The sequence below is a fragment of the Heteronotia binoei genome, chromosome 18 (genome assembly GCF_032191835.1).
Source record: "Heteronotia binoei isolate CCM8104 ecotype False Entrance Well chromosome 18, APGP_CSIRO_Hbin_v1, whole genome shotgun sequence".
Lineage (NCBI taxonomy): Eukaryota > Metazoa > Chordata > Lepidosauria > Squamata > Gekkonidae > Heteronotia > Heteronotia binoei.
In genome coordinates, this window is record NC_083240.1 from 1,162,305 (window position 1) to 1,182,145 (window position 19,841).

At 50.6% G+C, this 19,841-nt stretch overlaps 1 protein-coding gene across 4 annotated transcripts in view; it reads left to right on the plus strand.

The window, feature by feature from the left end:
• The first annotated feature begins 4,588 nt into the window (after positions 1 to 4,588).
• Positions 4,589 to 19,841, plus strand: part of ARHGEF10L (Rho guanine nucleotide exchange factor 10 like) — a 102,330-nt gene continuing 87,077 nt past the window's right edge. For 3 of the 4 annotated variants that reach the window (XM_060259024.1, XM_060259028.1, XM_060259026.1), the window contains exons 1-6: positions 4,589 to 4,693; positions 8,760 to 9,044; positions 11,498 to 11,525; positions 17,241 to 17,326; positions 17,584 to 17,667; positions 19,509 to 19,684. In XM_060259024.1, the coding sequence (XP_060115007.1) occupies positions 4,657 to 4,693; positions 8,760 to 9,044; positions 11,498 to 11,525; positions 17,241 to 17,326; positions 17,584 to 17,667; positions 19,509 to 19,684 (696 nt within the window). In that variant the 5' untranslated portion in view covers positions 4,589 to 4,656. The remainder of the gene's footprint in view (positions 4,694 to 8,759; positions 9,045 to 11,497; positions 11,526 to 17,240; positions 17,327 to 17,583; positions 17,668 to 19,508; positions 19,685 to 19,841) is intronic. The other variant, XM_060259025.1, reaches the window with a different exon arrangement.

Below are 19,841 nucleotides of genomic sequence, written 5' to 3' on the forward strand. Positions count from 1 at the left end.
GCGCACTAAGTGAGGTGTGATTCCTCCTCGGTTGTTTTCTGCTTCTGGTGTGTTTTTCTAATTGGAACCTTGAGCAAATGGACTTCCCCAAGTGCTCCCATCGCTTTTCTTCTGTTCTTCAGAGGGCCAGAAGTTCTTTGGACTGGTAGGATGTCTTGTCTTAGCAGTAGCTAGGACCATTACAGGAAAGAGGCAGCCTTTAAGGCACCATTAAAAACAAAGATTTACCAATTAATGTTGTGTCGTGTTGGCTCCTGGGATGAGCCAGGTTCTTTTCTGCAGTGTTTTATACAGCATATCCTTTGCTTAATGAAGAAGGAAAGCTTTTAAAATGAATTATTGCCAAGTGACTGACTGCACACTTCTTTATATTTTGCTGGCATAAAGTAATCTGGAAGGCACTTTCAAAAGTTGTAAATTTCAATGCTTTTATCAAAAAGAGCGCACATCACAGTAAAAATGCTTTCAAACTAATTACATTACAATAAAGTTAAAATAGGCCAATAAATGGGCTCATAGTACAATCAAAACAAAGTTACAGGCTTCTAGGCCCGGGCATTAAATGGGCATTAAAAGGTACAACTGTTTGGCGTGTACTGCAAATCCTTGTAATGGATTGGGGAGGGACGGTGGCTCCGTGGCAGAGCATCTGCTTGGTAAGCAGGAGGTCCCAGGTTCAATCCCCAGCATCTCCAACTAAAAAGGGTCTAGGCAAATAGGTGTGAAAAACCTCAGCTTGAGACTCTGGAGAGCCACTGCCAGTCTGAGTAGACAATACTGACTTTGATGGGCCAAGGGTCTGATTCAATAGAAGGCAGCTTCATATGTTCATATGATTTCCTCAAGTCATTGGCTGATCCGCTACGATGTCATGGAAGTCACGGAATGTTGATGGCAATAGAACGATCAGCAACAGAATGTGAACAATTGCTTAGTCTTCTGGATAGATCCGTGAAAAGTCAGTGGGGCTGGGAAAGGTACAGCAAGCAGGGCCCAGAGGAAGAGGCGTGCTCTTGATAGAGACTGTGCATTGGCAGCCCTTACTAAATCTTCTTTTGGATGTCTGACGTCTACAGAGAGTTCAGAAACCTCTTTGCTCCTTGACAGCCGCCATCCGGTCGCCACCTGACTGATTTTCTCTCAAGCTATTTAGCCTTAAAAACCCATCTGGCTCCTGCAAGCGAGCCGGGGATGGGAAAGAATGATCAGACTAATTTCCTCTCCAAACTCGTAGAAAATAGCTGGTGGAAATTGCTAATTGCTCTGGATTTTTTTTTTTTTAAAGAGGGAGAGAGACAGAAAGAAACCATGGCTGCAGGAGAAATGAGTTGCTGTCATAGCAGAGTCTGGTGGAGAAGAGCAGCAGCTGTGAGGAGAAGATGCCTGCCGGTTCTGTGCTTGCTGGGTGATGCCATATGCCGACCCCGGGGAGCTTAGTGGAGGGATTTCTGCCTCTTCCCCCTTTGTGTGAGAAAGGCTGACCGTTGCAGAAGGAGAGCAGTGCCCCCAAGTCAGGGTCAGTTGTGTCTTGGGGCACCTCCACTAAATGGGATGCTGCGCTCTGGCTGCTGAGGCTTACTTAGGAGAAATACCCCAGTTGGCTGGCAGGGAGGGCAAATAAGACTGCAAGTGGGGGGCCAGCCCATGAGAGCCAGTTTGGTGTGGTGGTTAACTGTGGGGACTCTTATCTGGGAGAACTGGGTTTGATTCCCCACTCCTCCACTTGCAGCTGCTGGAATGGCCTTGGGTCAGCCATAGTGGTTAAGGTTGCGGACTCTTATCTGGGAGAACTGGGTTTGATTCCCCACTCCTCCACTTGCAGCTGCTGGAATGGCCTTGGGACAGCCAGAGCTCTCTTATCTGGGAGAACCGGGTTTGATTCCCCACTCCTCCACTTGCACCTGCTGGAATGGCCTTGGGTCAGCCATAGTGGTTAAGGTTGCGGACTCTTATCTGGGAGAACTGGATTTGATTCTCCACTTCTCCACTTGCAGCTGCTGGAATAGCCTTGGGTCAGCCATGGCTTTTGCAGTTGTCCTTGAAAGGGCAGCTTTTGGGAGAGCTCTCTCAGCCCCACCTCCCTCACTGGGTGTCTGTTGTGGGGGAGGAAGACATAGGAGATTGCAAGCCGCACTGAGTCTCTGATTCGGAGAGAAGGGCATAAATCTGCAGTCTTCATCTTAATGGTTGAGCTGCGACTTGAATGGGGGACCTTATTGTGTGGGCTGTTCCCTGGCTTGTTTGTGACCCACTGAGGTTTTCCCCTCTGACTTTCTTCTGGGAACGGCCCCATTGAAGGGGGGTAGATGCATCCCACTGAATTTCCCTTGCAGCAATTGGATGGATGTGGGTGGTCATCATTGCAAAGGTTGAGAAGGGCTATTCCCTCAGAGCAGATTGGTCAGTGGAGTTGCCAACCTGCAGGTGGTGGCTGGAGATCTCCCAGGATTACAGCTGATCTTTGGGTGACGGAGATCAGCTCACCTGAGGGGAGGGGCTGCTTTGGGAAGTGGGCTCTACAGCATTCTGCCCCGCTGAAGTCCCTCCCTCCTCAGGGTCTCCAGGTATTTCCCAACCCAGAGCTGGCAACCCTGCTGGCTAGTGTCCCGGGGTCCAGCGTCTTGCTGCAAGACAGTCCTCCCTCTCCTCAGGTTGGTCAGTGCAAGTCAGACAGCAGGCCGCTGTGGCCAGCTGAAACAAGCCAGACACCGTAGCCTGTCCCTGAGGAAGCAGCAGATTCACAGGTCAGGGGCCAGTCGGTCCCTGGACCGCATTTCAGCAGGATGCGTGCCTTCTTGCAGAGGGTAGGACCAGAACCAACGGGTTGAAATTAAATCAAAAGAGTTTCCGGCTCAACATTAGGAAGAACTTTCTGTCAGAGCGATTCCTCAGTGGAACAGGCTTCCTCCTCGGGAGGTGGTGAACTCTCCTTCCTTGGAGGTTTTTCAACAGATGCTAGATGGCCATCTGACAGCAATGAAGATCCAATGAAGAAGGTATTTGTGAGTTTCCTGCATGGTGCAGGGGGTTGGATGAGATGACCGTGGAGGTCCCTTCCAGCTCTATGATTCTATTATTCTATGATGGTGTGTCCTGCCTGTACATCTAGAAGTCGGGAGGTGCTCGGGCTTGAGCCCCAGAACAGATGCTGAGGTACCTCTGAGCACATGCCTGTGGAATGCCCCTGTCCACCTAATAGCATCACCGTTCTCACCCTGTAGGTGGAGGATGATGGGCTGGCGTCTCCAGTCCAGGGGGTGAGACTAAGGCCATGTGAGCTGGAGAACCACTGCTGATTTCCCTCTTCTGGATGATTGTCCTGAGATTCTGATGCAGCCCCTTGTTTTCCTCCCACCTGCCCTCCAGGAAGTTCCAGGCAGTACCTCCTTCTCCTCTGCTGCATTTAATCCTCGCAGCCACCCAGTGAGGCTGGTGGAGGGGGAGTAACTGGCCCTGGGTCACCCAACCAGCTTCTAAGGCAGAGTGGGGATTTGAGCCTGGGCCCCCAGATCCTAGTCAGACACGCTAACAACTAGGCCAGGAGTGGCCAAACTTGCTTAACATAGGAGCCACATAGAATACACTTCAGATGTTTGAGAGCCACAAGACATGAAGTCAGATGTTTGAGAGCAGGTCGGAAAGTGGAAAGGAAGCAAATAGATGGGGGGAGAGGTGGAAGGAAAACAACTTTAGATGCATTCTCCAAGTCACCAGCTAGCTTGGCTTGGAGAAGTGATTTAAAGAGACAGATACCTTCTCCAAGCTGGCCAGTGGGGGCTTTGCGTGCCACACGATATGGGTGAAAGAGTCACATGTGGCTCCTGAGCCCACAGTTTGGCCCCCCTGTGCTGGGCTACGACGTTAACAGTCAGAAAAGGCTTCAAGGAGATAATAATAATAATAATAATAATACCTTTTATTTATATCCCGCCCTCCCCACACAAGCAGGCTCAGGGCGGCTCACAACATATAAGTGCAATACAATAAAATCATACATAGCAATAAAATCATCATAAATCAATTTACAAGTTACATTAAAATTAACATTAAGGTGCTAAAATAGATCTTTCATAAGTTAGTAGGAAAAGTTCAGTAGGAAAAAAACATATACAGCGACACTATCTTGACTCGGTATGAGTGAAGGCTATTCTGAAGAGGTAGGTCTTACAGGTCTATTCTGAAGAGGTAGGTCTATTGATGGGGGAGGGCCTTAAAGGATGTGATGGAGGCGATTTCTTCTTGTTTGAATTCAAAGGTAAGTTTCTAGCTCTTGTGCAAAGAGAGTGTGTGTGGGGTGGGTGGGGAAAGGACCGGAATTGCTCGTGTTTTACGTTTGTGCTCTGCAGTTATTTTGAGAATATGAACACAGCTCCCAATGGAAATGGGACCAATCAGGCCAGCTAGTTCAGTTCACACATGTTTCCTAATTACTCATAACTTGTTGCACTGTGCAGTTTGGGGGCGTGAAGTTACTAGCTGTGGGCTGTGGCAGCTGTAGAAGACAGAAGAACGTGAAAGACCAGAGCCTGGGGGTTTGCTTTCTGGAAGAATAGTCCCCATCCTGAACCACATTTCCTCTCCTTTTCTCCCTAGGTAAACAGCTGGGGAAGGAGCCAAGAGAGGAGCCTCAGAGCTGAGTGGGCGTGAGAGAGAAAGATGGCCTCTTCCCAGGTGCCCCCAGGCTCCACACTAGGTACCGTTACTTCATTACTTGGCGGAGGCGGCTTCCTTGTTTCTCTCTGTGGTTATCTAGGAACCAGCATGTGGTCCCAAGTGCAAATCTGGTGGCAGCTTCTGTTGGATTCCCAGAAATTCAGCTTTCTCATAAGCAAAAAACAGCTTTCTAGACTTCTCTCTTGCTGGGAGAAAACAAACTGGAGATGTGCTGGCATTCTCTGATAACACATTAGATGTCTGCAGGAGGCCTGGGGGCCTCTTCCAGAAATTAGGCATAAGGCCCTTTAAATCAGTGCAGCACTCTCCCCCCCCCCCCACCCCATTTCCCCATGAATCGTGGACTGTGCTGCACCACAAGAATGCCAGCAGCCACCTCCGCCCCCATCTTTCCCAGACCTGGAGAGTACATTGTAGTTACTCGGCAGCAGCAAAGGGAGTGACACTCTATATATGCTCAGATGTACTTTCCTCTTTACGAACATGTCACATGATGCTGCTGATGAAGGCACCGCCTAACGCATTTTGCAAAATGCAGGGTAGATGAGATTATCTAATTGGCTATATTGCAGTTTTTGCAGCCTGCCTTTGATCATCGCTGTGAATGTTCTCATCATATTCTTGCTTTCTTGCCTGCTTTCTTTTTTGCCTGACAAAATGTTCTGTGAGGTCTGTAAGCTTTCATGTGCCTCTGCACCAACTGAAGTGGGCGCAAAAGAAAGACTTGGCATTATGGACTCTGCAGCTTGCTATTGATATAGCAAGGAAAGTAGTTGGGATGTGGCTCCCCCCCTCCCCGTTGCTGATATAACGGAATAGGTTTCCTGTTGGTGCAGGAAATAGGCGTCCTGTTGGTGCAGGAAAAGAAATACTTTGAAATCCAAGCTTATTAGTAGGCAGGTTTGCAGGCGGTTATCGTAACGCATACAGGCAGTGTGAATCCCTGGCTTTTGGGTGATTGGTCACAGTAAGGCAGGGAGCATAGGCTAAATCTAGAACAGGCAGAAACCTGATATGAAGTTCAGCCTCCCATGGCAGTGTTCCAAAGTGACCCAGGCAGGCAACGAGAAGACCAAACGCTATATGTTTGTGCTTGTGGGTATGTGTGTGCTTTGTCTTCTGAGCTGTTCACCTTTGTACAGCCTCTGCAACTTTAACGGCCTTGGCCTGAGCAGAAGTTTAGGTGGTGCAGCTCTTCTGGGCACAGAGAGGCAGTGGGAGGAGGCAAGCGTTGCCTGCTGGATTTCTCTGTGTGGGTCAGCTGCTTGTGGCAGAGGAGCAGGGCCAGAAGGTACCCTGGCGTGTCAGCAGCTGTGTGCTGGACCCCTGAGGAATTGCACCATTAGTGCAGAGCCGCTCTCTTTCTCTCCTCTCCTCCCCCACACCAATCCTTGACATAGTTTCCTTATTTATTTGTTTCTTCACTACCTTGAATATTTTCACGCTGCTTTTCCTCACAGTTCAAGGAGACTTAAAGTAATAGTTAAAATATTAAAACCAAGGTAAAATAACAGCCTCTACTTCCCTCCTCCCCTTAAAAAATACCTGCTAATTCAGATCCTTTCAAAATTCCACAGATCTCCCCCCCTCACAGCTTGGAATAGTGTTTATCAAAACTCTTATGAGTTGCCTTAAAATTCCTCTAATGTTTTGCCCAATCAGAAATCTCAGATTGCATCTGAGAATTTCACAGGTGATGACGTTAAGAGGGGCAGGGTGTGATTGGGTGTTTTGTACACAGAAAGCCCCGGGTTCTGTTCTTGCTGTCTCTCGTTAATGGTCTCGGGTAGCAGGTGATGTGGGGGGCATTTCTCTGCCCAGGGCCCAGAAGCATTTATCTCTCGACCTGGTATAAACTTGCCCTGTCATGTGATCCCCTTTCCATTTATAAGATCTCCTGAGTCAAGAAAGAAAAATGTCTCTCTTATTTCTAAAGCATCTTAAGTGGGCGGTGGCCATTTCCATCCAGACTGTCTGCCGCAGGGTCAGTGCTGTCTGGAAGTGGGGTATTTTCCTGCTTAAAGCTTCTCAATAGCGTCATCGTGCATTTCTCCAGTCTTTCTCACACCTGGGTTGCACTGAAGGTTTGGGAAAGAGCACAGTAAAGGCTGTACGGCTACTGGGTGGGGGAGAAAATTTGGATTTTCCTGCCCAGTGGGCAGCCATTTTCCTTAGTCTGTCCTCACAGCAGTCATTTCCTGCCTTCTGGTGGCTTTTTAAAAGCGAAAGCCAGGACCTCAGAGTACCCCGTGCACAGATTGGATTAATGTTATATTAGTGTAACAATAATCTAGTGCCATTTATTTAAGCGGAAAAGGCTGTTTTCGCCCAGGGCAGGGGGGTGGCCACTCCTTGTAGATGGGGGCAAGGAAACTGTGGGAAGCCTGCCCCATGGAAACTCCCTTGCTGCTGCTGTTGCTGCTGTGCCTTATCAGCTGTTGCATCAGCAATGGCAAAACCATGCAAGTCCAGCCTTGTGCGGAAAGTACCATAAGAGGCTTGCAGCCCCAAGGACCTGGACCCTTGCAGCCCCAAGGCCTTCCCATCCACTGTTCCCTGTACTTTAGTCCTCCTGAGACCTTGGACAGCAGCTGCCAGTCCAGGTAAAAAGCACTGGGCTTCTTGGACCCCTGGGCAAAGTGTTCAGTGTAGTGCTTTCCCTGCAGCCAATTAAGAACATCAGAACAGCCCTGCTGGATCAGACCAGTAGTCCATCTAGTCCAGCATCCTGCCTTCTCACACAGTGGCCAGCCAGTTACTCTGGAGGGCCAACAACAGTGCAGAGAGGCTGAGGCCTTCCCCTGAGAAGAACATCAGAAAAGCCCTGCTGGGTTAGACCAGTGAGGGTCCATCCAGTCCAGCCTCCTGTCTTCCACAGTGGCCAACCAGTTCCTCTGGAGGGCCCACAACAGGGCAGAGAGGCTGAGGCCTTCCCCTGAGAAGAACATTAGAAGGGCCCTGCTGGATCAGACCAGTGAGGGTCCATCCATCTAGTCCAGCCTCCAGTCTTCCACAGTGGCCAACCAGTTCCTCTGGAGGGCCAACAACAGGGCAGAGAGGCCAAGGCCTTCCCCTGAGAAGAACATTAGAAGGGCCCTGCTGGATCAGACCAGTGAGGGTCCATCCAGTCCAGCCTCCTGTCTTCCACAGTGGCCAACCAGTTCCTCTGGAAGGCCAACAACAGGGCAGAGAGGCTGAGGCCTTTCCCTGAGAAGAACATTAGAAGGGCCTTGCTGGATCAGACCAGTGAGGGTCCATCCAGTCCAGCTTCCTGTCTTCCACAGTGGCCAACCAGTTCCTCTGGAGGGCCCACAACAGGGCAGAGAGGCTGAGGCCTTCCCCTGAGAAGAACATTAGAGGAGCCCTGCTGGATCAGACCAGTGAGGGTCCATCCAGTCCAGCCTCCTGTCTTCCACAGTGGCCAACCAGTTCCTCTGGAGGGCCAACAACAGGGCAGAGAGGCTGTGGTCTTCATAAGAACCTCAGAAGAGCCCTGCTGGGTCAGACCAGGGAGGGTCCATCTAGTCCAGCCTCCTGTCTCACATAGTGGCCAGCCAGTTCCACTGCAGGGCCAACAACAGGGCAGAGAGGCCGAGGCCTTCCCCTGAGAAGAGCATCAGAAGAGCCCTGCTGGATCAGACCAGTGAGGGTCCATCCAGTCCAGCCTCCTTTCTCACACAGCCAGCCAGTTCCACTGCAGGGCCAACAACAGGGCGGAGAGGCCAAGGCCTTCCCCTGACAAGAACATTAGAAGAGCTCTGCTGGATCAGACCAGTAAGGGCCCATCTAGCTCAGCCTGCTGTCTCACAGTGATCAACCAGCTGCTCTGGAGAGCCAAACAAACAGGGCACAGAGGCCAAGGCCTTTCCCTGATGCTGCCTCCTGGCTCTGGGAGTCAGAGTTTTAGGGCCTCTGAGTAGGGAGGTTCCCTCAGTCACCACAGCTAGAACTTACTGACAGATCTATCCTCCATGAATCTGTCCAGTCACCTTTTAAAGCTATCTATGCCTCTGGCCATCACCACATCCTCTGGCAGGAATGCCTTCTTTTCCCCTGCTCACTGCAGCTTTCTCACCTCTGTGCAGGAGGCGGATCTGTGCAGGGGCCTCCAGAGGCCTCCACAGACGGGGAAGAAGATGCCGGGGAGGCGTTTGTGTTTGAGGACAGTGAGGAAGAGGAGGAGGGCACCAGGCTGGTGGTGAGCAATGCCAGGACTGAGCTGGGCACCCGGGAAGCACTGCAGGACCCTCCGCCCAGGCGAAGATCGAGCATCAGCGATGACCTGGAGCCTCTGGACGAATGGGAGGCTGAGGAAGCGCTGCTTGAGGGGCGGGTCCTAATGGGCCAGGCGGACTCCAGCACCAGCCTCGGTAAGAATTCTCAGGGCTTGGCTTTGCATTGGACTCTCATGGCTCTCATCGGAGCAGACTTAAGTGCCAGAGTTCTGGAGGTTCTGACAACATGTACACACATACACAAACACCTGCAGACAGGCTAGTGTGGCGGGGATCTCTAAGCTCCTCGTGCTGCCTGGTGGGCAGAAAATCAGCAGAACTCATGCAGGCAAAGACATGAAGCAGGAATCACTCTAGCCTAGAAGAGGGCGAAACATCTCAAGTTGAAGCTTTGTCTGTTGTAGCAGCCATTATCTGCAGAGGGCAGGCATGGGCAGAAAGGGGCATAGTTACTTCCCAGGCCTGAAATCTTTGTTGGAGAACATAAGAACGTAAGAGACGCCATGTTGGATCAGGCCAATGGCCCATCCAGTCCAACACTCTGTGTCACATAAGAACATAAGAGAAGCCATGTTGGATCAGGCCAATGGCCCATCTAGTCCAACACTCTGTGTCACATAAGAACATAAGAGAAGCCCTGTTGGATCAGGCCAATGGCCCATCCAGTCCAACACTCTGTGTCACATAAGAACATAAGAGACGCCATGTTGGATCAGGCCAATGGCCCATCCAGTCCAACACTCTGTGTCACATAAGAACGTAAGAGGAGCCCTGTTGGATCAGGCCAGTGGCCCATCCAGTCCAACACTCTGTGTCACATAAGAACGTAAGAGAAGCCATGTTGGATCAGGCCAGTGGCCCATCCAGTCCAACACTCTGTGTCACATCAGAACATAAGAGAAGCCATGTTGGATCAGGCCAGTGGCCCATCCAGTCCAACACTCTGTGTCACATAAGAACGTAAGAGGAGCCCTGTTGGATCAGGCCAGTGGCCCATCCAGTCCAACACTCTGTGTCACATAAGAACGTAAGAGAAGCCATGTTGGATCAGGCCAGTGGCCCATCCAGTCCAACACTCTGTGTCACATAAGAACGTAAGAGGAGCCCTGTTGGATCAGGCCAGTGGCCCCTCCAGTCCAACACTCTGTGTCACATAAGAACATAAGAGAAGCCTTGTTGGATCAGGCCAATGGCCCATCCAGTCCAACACTCTGTGTCACATAAGAACATAAGAGAAGCCTTGTTGGATCAGGCCAATGGCCCCTCCAGTCCAACACTCTGTGTCACATAAGAACATAAGAGAAGCCTTGTTGGATCAGGCCAGTGGCCCCTCCAGTCCAACACTCTGTGTCACAGAAGAACATAAGAGAAGCCTTGTTGGATCAGGCCAGTGGCCCATCCAGTCCAACACTCTGTGTCACATAAGAACATAAGAGAAGCCCTGTTGGATCAGGCCAGTGGCCCATCCAGTCCAACACTCTGTGTCACACAGTGGCAAAAAAAAATTATATACACACACACTGTGGCTAATAGCCACTGATGGACTTGTGCTCCATATTTTTATCTAACCCCCTCTTGAAGGTGGCCATGTTTGTGGCCGCCACCACCTCCTGTGGCAGTGAATTCCGCATGTTGATCACCCTTTGGGTGAAGAAGTACTTCCTTTTATCCGTTTTAACCTGTCTGCTCAGCAATTTCATCGAATGCCCACGAGTTCTTGTATTGTGAGAAAGGGAGAAAAGTACTTCTTTCATAGAGGGTTGGGCAGTGACTTTTTTGGGGGGGGTATTTTTGTATTTTGTGTGTGAGAGTGTGTGTGCACCTGGAAGTCATGGTGACCTCTGGTGACTGACCCTTGCTGGGGGCCTGGAGGATATTCAGGGAAGTGACTGAATAGAGCCTGCCCGGCCTCCCAGCTGCTGGTATTCCCAGGAGGTCTCCTATCCATGTGCTTGCCAGAGTCCACCCTGCTGAGCTTCTGAGGTCTGGGCTATCCGAGTCAGGACTTGGCAGTGACTTTTCATGGAATTTTTCCTGCAGTCTTTTACAGTCCCCCGCCCCTCTTTCCATACATACAGCCCTGAGAAACAATGTTTATGGTACACGGGCATAAACCGAGGCAGGCTTCAGCTGGGTTTTCTGGCACAGAGGTCACCATTGATGCTCTTGGCAGAGCCACACCTTTCTGATTCAGTAGATTCTCCTTTGGATAACGCTGCACGCAGCCAGCTGGAGATGCGGTTGAAATTGCCTGCTACATCAGTGAATGTGGGGGAAATGTGAATGTGAGCACCTTTGTGCTGCAGTGCCAGCTTCCCACAAGGGGCATCCGGGGTCTCTTCACATCCCCCAAGGCACAAGGTTAATGCAGGCTGGGGGACCATTCCCCACAGTGACCAGCCAGCAGGGCAGGAAGGCAGGAGCGCTCTTCCCCTTGAATACTCATAACCTTGCTCTTAGAGGGAGGCTTCCTCCTCACCTGGAGGCTCCCAGCTGGCCAAGGCTGAGGAATGTCTGCTGGGCTGTTTGTCTGGAGGCTGTGCTGATCAATGGCTTCAACTTAACACCCGTCTTTTTCTTTTCAACAGATCTCCTGGGCTCACAGTCGCAGACAGAGTGAGTGACTTCCTTTGGGACAGATGCTTTCGTAGACCAGACAAAGAGACACTCTTCGGCACGTGGTGGTGGTGATGGTGGGCTGGGTTGCTGAATCTCTGCGTGGCCGCAGGGCTGGTGGGTCAGCTGCAAACTCTTGCTTTGGGGACTCGTGCTTGACTTCCAACAGGTGAAGCTGCCTTGTCCCGTCAGATCATTTTGGCCCTTTAGCTCAGCCTTGCCTCTTCTGATTGGCAGCTGCTCTCTCTCTCTCCAGAGCCCTGGACAGGGAAGGAACTTCCCCAGGGCTAGTCCAAGGTGAGCAGGTGTGAGGCTCTCAGCATAGCTGAGCATACAAGGCCCAAGAGGAGGGTCAAATCCATGGCACTCATGAACAATCCATCTCTCTGTCCAGTGCTGTTTGCTCCTACCCTTCTTATGTGAGTCACCCTTCCTCTCTCTGTCTTCACAACAGCCCTGTAAGGTATAGAATCCTAGAATCATAGAGTTGGAAGGGACCTCCAAGGTCATCTAGGCCAACCCCCTGCACAATGCAGGAAACTCACAAACACCTCCCCCTAAATTCATAGGATCTTCATCGCTGTCAGATGGCCATTTAGTCTCTGTTTAGAAACCTCCAAGGAAGGAGAGCCCACCACCTCCCGAGGACGCCTGTTCCACTGAGGAACCGCTCTAACAGTCAGGACGTTCTTCCTAATGTTGAGCTGGAAACTTTTGATTTAATTTCAACCCATTGGTTCTGGCCCTACTTTCTGCGGCCACAGAAAACAATTCCACACCATCCTCTATAGGACAACCCGTCAGGTACTTGAAGATGATGATCCTGTCACCTCTCAGCTGCCTCCTCTCCAGGCTAACATCCCCATCTCCTTCAACCTTTCCTCATAGGACTTGGTCTCCAGACCCCTCACCAGGTAGATGGCTTTGAGACCATGTGCCTGTCCTGTGGCCACCCAGCAAACTTCATGTTGAGTGAGGGATATGAACACAGGTCTTCCAGATCCTACCCCAACTGCTCCACCAGCCTTGCCCTCGAATGAGATCCCTGCCTTCTGGAGTCCGTCTCATGACCATGAGGACACTCGCCAGTCAGTGGCAGAGCACGTCTTTTGAATGGGGATAACGGACTCCGGTTCCCTCTTGGGAACAGGGCTGGGGATAACCTTGCTGGGTTGGAGACCTCCAAGAGCAGCAGCCAGTCAGAAGAGACAGTGCCAGGCCAGGTTGACCCACTCGGCGGGTGGCAGCTTTTTAGGTCTGTGTGCTGTTCTCCTGATGCCGCACAAGGAGAGGACAGGATGGACCTTGGACAGACCTGGCTTGCTGCTGAGAAGAGAAGACCCCTTCTTCCCTGGGGGAATTTTCCTTGCCCCTTGGCCATATCTGCTGCGTATCCTCCCCTCGGCCTCTCTTCTGTAGCTGTGGGGAGGGGGGAGAGTTAGTATCACAAACCCTGCAGCTGCTGCAGGAAGAGGGAGGCAGATGTGCTGTCTAAAGGCGGTCCCTTTTCCGGCACTCTCAGTCTCTTCCGTCTTAGACGGTGACGATCTGGAGCAGGGACGAGCCTCCTCTGCAGCCCTTCTGCAGATATTTGGGAAAAGATGCCGAGCTGTTTAAAAATGGACATTTAATCAGTATGTTATTTAGACCTCATCACCTCATTTAGTGCTGTTAAATAGGCATTTCCCTTCTGTGAGGCTTATGGTATTTGGTTTTGTGGCTGGCTTGTTACTGTTTTGAGACTAATATTTACTTTCCCCCCTCGTGCTTATTTTGCCAAAATGTTCCAGCAGATGGGCAGAGTAAAAAAAAAATATATGGGAATAAACAAACAATAAAACCCTTGGAAGAGAACATAGGCAATGGTTCTGGGGGCTTAGAAATTGCTGGGAAGCTCAGCCTTCTGCTGTCTGTGTTTGGCCATCGGGGAGAGAGAAAATCTGTGATTGCTCAGTGGTGAAAGGAAGATACTTTGCACATGCCCAGAGGTGTTCTGCGCCTGTTGTTATGCTGTGTGTCCCAGACTCTGGTGGAAAACTGTTCCCATCCTCACCTCGTCTCAGTCTCTGTAATGAAACGGGGCAGCCTTGGTGTCGCAACAAGTATTGCCCTCCTCCATGGGCAGCCAGTTGCTTGGGGCTGTTTCTGGAGGGACACTCAGAGTTTCGGCTCTAAGTTAGGGCCGCTAACTGCTTTGCCGCTGACGGGAGCCGGTGTGGGCCGAGGGCTTGGATTGCTCTTTTTGGGAAAGTAGGTCAGAGGGTGAAACCTGAGCTCTGGCAACTGGAGGTCTTAGGGAGAGGGAGAGGTCTCTTGCCGGAATGACGGGAGGGAAAACAGAAAAGGGGATTTCTAATGTGTCGTCAGCACCGACTGGCCTCTAGTGGCAGACTGTGGGAGAAACTTGTTACGCACTTTTTGGGGTGGACGTAAGAAACTGGCTTACGATTAGGGATGTATCAGATTTTTCCACAAATGTGTTTGGCAGCTGAACTTACTGGTCACCCAGGATATTCAATTGATGCTGAATGGCTGTGGAGGTTTGCCAGGCGGGTTTGCATTGGGGTTTTGCAGAACTGTGCATGTGCAAAGATGCTGCCGGTTTAAACTGAGTGACATCCAGTGGGGTCACAAGGGGACTACTTAGATGAACACCGAAGAAAGGATTTTACTGAGAGACAGCGTTTATTTATGACAGATTTATATAACTGGTTTAATTGTTCTTTTAAACAATTGCCTGCGGTGCAGGGCCCTTACCCTGCAAGGCCGGTGGGGAGCAGAACTCATCGGGGCTGACAGGGAATTAATATTCTTCTGTGGAAGCCGTTGGCCCTGCTGCAAGTTTAGGGAGGGCTACCGTGAAGCAACCTGCTGAACAGCCACAAATGGGCTGATGGATCGTAAAGCCAGTCCCTGAAAAATCATCATGGATTGAATGGGCAGGTGACTGAGTGTTCCGGCATAAGACGAATCTAGCTTGATTGCTCTGCTCTGACTCTCAGCAGCTCTGCAGGGTCCCTGGCAGAGAAAGATGATGACGATGATATTGGATTTATATCCCACCCTCCACTCCGAATCTCAGAGTCTCAGAGCGGCTCACAATCTCCTTTACCGTCTCCCCCCACAACAGACGCCCTGTGAGGTGGGTGGGGATGAGAGGGCTCTCACAGCAGCTGCCCTTTAAAGGACAACCTCTGCCAGGGCTATGGCTGACCCAAGGCCATGCCAGCAGGTGCAAGTGGAGGAGTGGGGAATCAAACCCAGTTCTCCCAGATAAGAGAACTCTGGCTGACCCAAGGCCATTCCAGCAGCTGCAGGTGGAGTAGTGGGGAATCAAACCCGGTTCTCCCAGATAAGGGAGCTCTGGCTGACCCAAGGCCATTCCAGCAGCTGCAAGGGGAGGAGTGGGAGAATCAAACCCAGTTCTCCCTGACAAGAGTTTGCACACTTAACCACTAGGGCTGACCCAAGGCCATTCCAGCAGCTGCAAGGGGAGGAGTGGGGAATCAAACCCGGTTCTCCCAGATAAGAGTCCGCACACTTAACTGCTACACCAAACTGGCTCTCTTTTCTGGATCTTTTCTAGCCTGTGGTATCTGATATCCCTTAGCAGGCAATCGCAGGGCTGAATCTGCAACCTTCACTGTACAAAGCAGGTGTTCTACACCAAACTCTTCCCCCACTGGATTATTAGAACATATGAAGCTGCCAGGAGGAGCAGTTCCCCCAGGCATGAGGCAGAAGAGGGTTTTCCCAGCACCGGATATCTGAGATTCTTCTCACTGGGTGGGGACTGAATTTCTGGGGTCTTCTGCATGAAACGTGGTTGTTCTTCCAGCAAGCCATGATTGGTTCTTTTCTTTGTGATTGCCTTCTCTCCAAAAAAGCGAGTCCTCTCCACCCACAAGGCAAGGTGTCATATTTTGGGCATTAGCAAGACAGAAATGGAGGCAGGGCAAAGCAGATTGTGGGGCACGATCCCCCGGGAAGCATTCTCTGCTCAAGCCCATTGCAGTGACAGGGAGCTGTGCAAAAGAAACTGTCCCGTGGCCTTTTTGCAGCAGGCAGAAGCCCAGAGAGTGCTCTGCATTTCAGAAGACCACCAGAGCTCATTCTTCCTGCCCACAAGCACCAATGTAGTTTTGCTCCTCATCCGCCTGTGGAGTCTGTCTCAAGTATCGTGGAGTGGAGGAAACGACTGCTGCTCCACTGCACGATGCTCGTTCTCGTGTCTGTCCTGCCATATCCACGTCCAGCAGTGAGGAAGCAAAAGGGGACCTGCTGGCTTAGGAAACTGTCTCCTGGTGCCATGAGAACTAGCAGCCTGAAAAATTAAAAGTGGGACTCCCAGAATTCTAATGAGGGCAAACAATCCACATCCCCGAGGAGCTGGCAGCCCTCGCCTCCCGCCAAGCCAGTCGTTTTATAGTTTTCTGAATTGAAAAGCTCTGCATAGTCTAGTGGTTGTTTTTCTGCCTTTGCTTCCTGCCACAAGAGAAAGTCCAACAGGCCCTGCTCCTCTTTTCCTGAGCAGCTGCCTTTTTTGTACACAACCCCCCCCCTCCCCAAGCTCCCTAAATGGATCTCCCTTTTCCTCTTGCTCATAAGAGGCTGATTATCCACCCCTTCATCAGGGCAGGAGGCATTGCTGGCCGCGCTTGGCATTAGCAGAGCCTGAAGGGTAGGCTGGAGGGAGACACCCCCGGCTGGCGAAGAAGGAGCCAGCAGTATCGATCCCTTGCCTGTGCTGGCATCCTCTTGCACTGTCAGCACAACCGTGCAAACGTACTGCAGAGCAGAGAGGCTGCAGGGGAGGCCGAAGGAGGGAAGCGATGCTGGGAGCTGGAGAGGCAGTGGAGGGGCCTGTCCGCCCTGCATAGGGTAGGTTGCTGGAGCCAGCGTCTGCATGCCTTCTTCTCTTTAGCTGCCTCATTTGTATGCCGCCCTTCCTTCACGGCACTCTGGGTTGAGTCCATGGCTCTCCTCTCCCTCCTCCTTTGTGGTTCCGTTGCCAGGAAGGGGGTGGCGGGTGGGGCTGAATCGCACACCAGAGTGATCAGCAGCCACCCGATCATGCATATGTATGTGCATATATCGTGTGGATGTATACACAGCCTTCTTTTCTGCTCTCGCCTGGTGGTCTCCCCTCTGAGGAGAGGGTGTAGCCGGGAGGTCAGCTTCATCAGTGCTGCAGCATCAGGTGGTTTCAGGCCACTCCCTGGGCCCAAGTGGTGTAATGTATTTCAGAATAATGTCTTGCAGAAGTTTAGACGATTTAATTTCAGAAATGGTAATAATAATAGAAGAGGGTGTGGTTGTTGCTTGCCTAAGTGCTTTCTCACTCGTGGACTGCAGTCCTGGAGGGCAGGAGCGGATTTCCTTCTTACTGAGGCTGAATAGGGCTTGCATGTTTTTATGAAAAGAAAAGGACTTTAGAAAGGAAGTGCTGTAAACTGGGTTACGACATGCCAAGCCCCTGGGAAGGGGTTTGTGTGTGTATGTGTGTGTGTGTGGGGGGGGGTGACAAGGAATGACCCACTAAGAACTGAAATGTGAGGGGTTTGGGCCAGCAGGGCTGAACCAGAAAGCAGCAGATCATCTGTCCTCTGAGTGGGCAGCTTGCTTGGGGGCGAGTGAGGGAGGGTAGGTCTTGTGTGTTGTGATGTGGAGGGAACCTTGTTTAGCCAGGTTTTAAGGCTGCCTTCCTTTCCCCAGGTTTGTGGTCAGCAATGGGGACGTGGTGGGAAGCTCTCACGGTGTGTCGCGATCCTTCAGCTGGAGGAGGAAGAGTTTCCGCCGAGGTATGGCTTTGGGGCTGGTCTGGGAGGCTGTGTTGGCAAAGACTGTGTAGCTTTGGGCCGTGGGAGAAATACGCTTGGTTGCAGTCTAGCATTTCAGGGATCTCCTTGCATCTCTGGCTGACGAAGGTGGTGCTGCGCCACCGGGGCCTTGACACACCCAGTTTTGAGCATGCTGAGGAGAGAGTCAGATTCGTCCTTCTTGAGCCTTTCTGCCTGCTTAGGATTCAGCTGCCCACCTTGTGTTACTTCTATTCTAGGACATCAGGTTAACCCCCCAGCCCCGGAAGAAGACGTGATCTATGACGATGTTCCTTACGAAAACGTGGACCCGGATCAGCGTGGTATGGCACCGCTTCAAATGTTTCCTTTAAGATACCGGGTGCCATGCCTCGTATCTGGTTCCTCTTTGCTCATGATCCTCCTTTCTTCAGAGGTTTTCTGGGTTTCTTCTGCCCTCACCCGTTCTTCTCACCACATCTTTCCATCCAAGGGGCTCTCAAACCCCCACATTGGGCAAGTTTCAAGAGTCATTACATGTACATGCAAGCTCTGTTTGCACATTCCAGTGAACACATGTGTAGTCTGTGTACATTATACACTTGATTTTCTTTTATACTTGTAATCAGGGCTTTTTTTTGTAGCAGGAACTCCTTTGCATATTAGGCCACACACCCATGATGTAGCCAGTCCTCTTGAAGTTTACAGTAGGCCCTGTACTAAGAGCTCTGTAAGCTCTTGGGGGATTGGCTACATCAGGCATGTGTGGCCTAATATACAAAGCAGTTCCTGCTGCAAAAAAGCCCTGCTTGTAATTCTTAAGTTGTATTTAATGAATCTACAGCTGAGCATGTGATTGAAACACCACATTTATCCAGGTACTGTTCTCCAGTATTGTTTGTAATCTGAAAATGTATTAGCTCTTTCTTACAAACAGGCATACGTGGGTACATGCAGGTTGTATGTGTTCAGTGGAATATAAGAACAGGGCTTCTGGAAGATAGAGGGACTTGGGGTGGGAATGGAAGGCCACAGCCTCAGTGAAATGCCCCCCTTCGGCTTCCCTTCCTCAAATGTGCAGGAGTTCTGTTTACGTAGCAGAGATTCATTTATTGTTTACTTAGATCATTTAATACCCCTCCCCTCTCTTCAAGACCACCCAAGGCGTCTTAACATAATTTAAAATGCAAACATTGACTTCTAGATAATAAACCCCAGGGCAAATATGCCCTAGACCAAAACCAATAACATGTTTGTTCAAAAACTGTATCCTTCAGGAAAACGAACATCTGGCCAGCAGTCAGTGTAAAATCTAAGAATGGCAGGAGGCTACATTTTAAGTGATGGAGTAGCACTCTGAATATACTCAGGCGCACTTCTTTATTACATATAGGGATAGGGCAGGAAATAGACCTAATAAAATAAAGAAGTAAATTATGATTTTGCATTTTCAGTGGCTAAAATCTGAGATTTGGTGCAAAGCTTGGGAGCGAAGCATGTAGAGTCTGATTTCATCCCCTCTTCTTTTTCTTTGTCCACCTTTTTCTCCTTTCCTGTAATTTGCAGCGACCGTCTAGGAACTCTAGTATAGAATCAAGCTGCCTTTTCTCCTTCCCCTTTGATTGCAAAGCAGCCTCCATTTGCCTCATTGATGTTTTTGTTGTGAATAACTGTTTGCTTGGAAAACGGGTCATGATGACTGAATTCCCCAAACTCTGCTTTGAAGGCGGGGGGCAGAGACAGTGGATTTGCTCAGGGTTAACCAGCAAGTCTCAGGTGAGGCTCTATCCTGAACGGGACCCAGATGCCTTCAATGGAATGAAGCTTCCACGTGTGTGTGTGTGTGTGGGGGGTCCGTGATCAAAGGTACAGATTTTCTGTGGATGAAAAGGCCATTTACTGTCTTCAGCCTCACCAGCCTGGGCATATATTGATCATTTTTTTCTGGGTATGGGGGCTAAGATCTCCCCTTTCTTCTCCATTCATTCTGTGTCTGCTTTTCTCCTTCCTCTTTCAGGCAGCCTCTCTTATATTCCACTTAATCTTTGTTTCTTCCTCCTCCTCCTCCCCTTTGGACTGTTTCATTCAGAAAACCTCAGATCCAGCACTCTTCACCATTTCATCCATTCTTGTGTTCCAGGCCTTTACTGAAGGTGCTGTTCCCTCCCCTTTTGCATCTTTCCAGATTCAGAGAGAAGCCTGATTTATGAGGACATCCATCAAGACCAAGACAAGGAGCTGCAGGAGGCCGAGGACCTCGGCTGGAGCTCCAGTGAGTTCGAAAGCTACAGCGAGGACTCCGGGGAAGAGACCAAGCAGGAGGTGGAAGCTGCTAAGCCAAAAGTGTCCTTTCAGCCAAAGGTAAGAAGATCCTCTTTTCCAGATGCTGACCCAAGAGCCACACTGGCCAAAATGTCTCTCCAGGGCCAGGAAACTGCACCCAGGTTCTGTCCACACTTGGAGCTCTTGGTAGAAATGAACACACGTGAACCTGCCTTATCCTGAATCAGACCCCGGT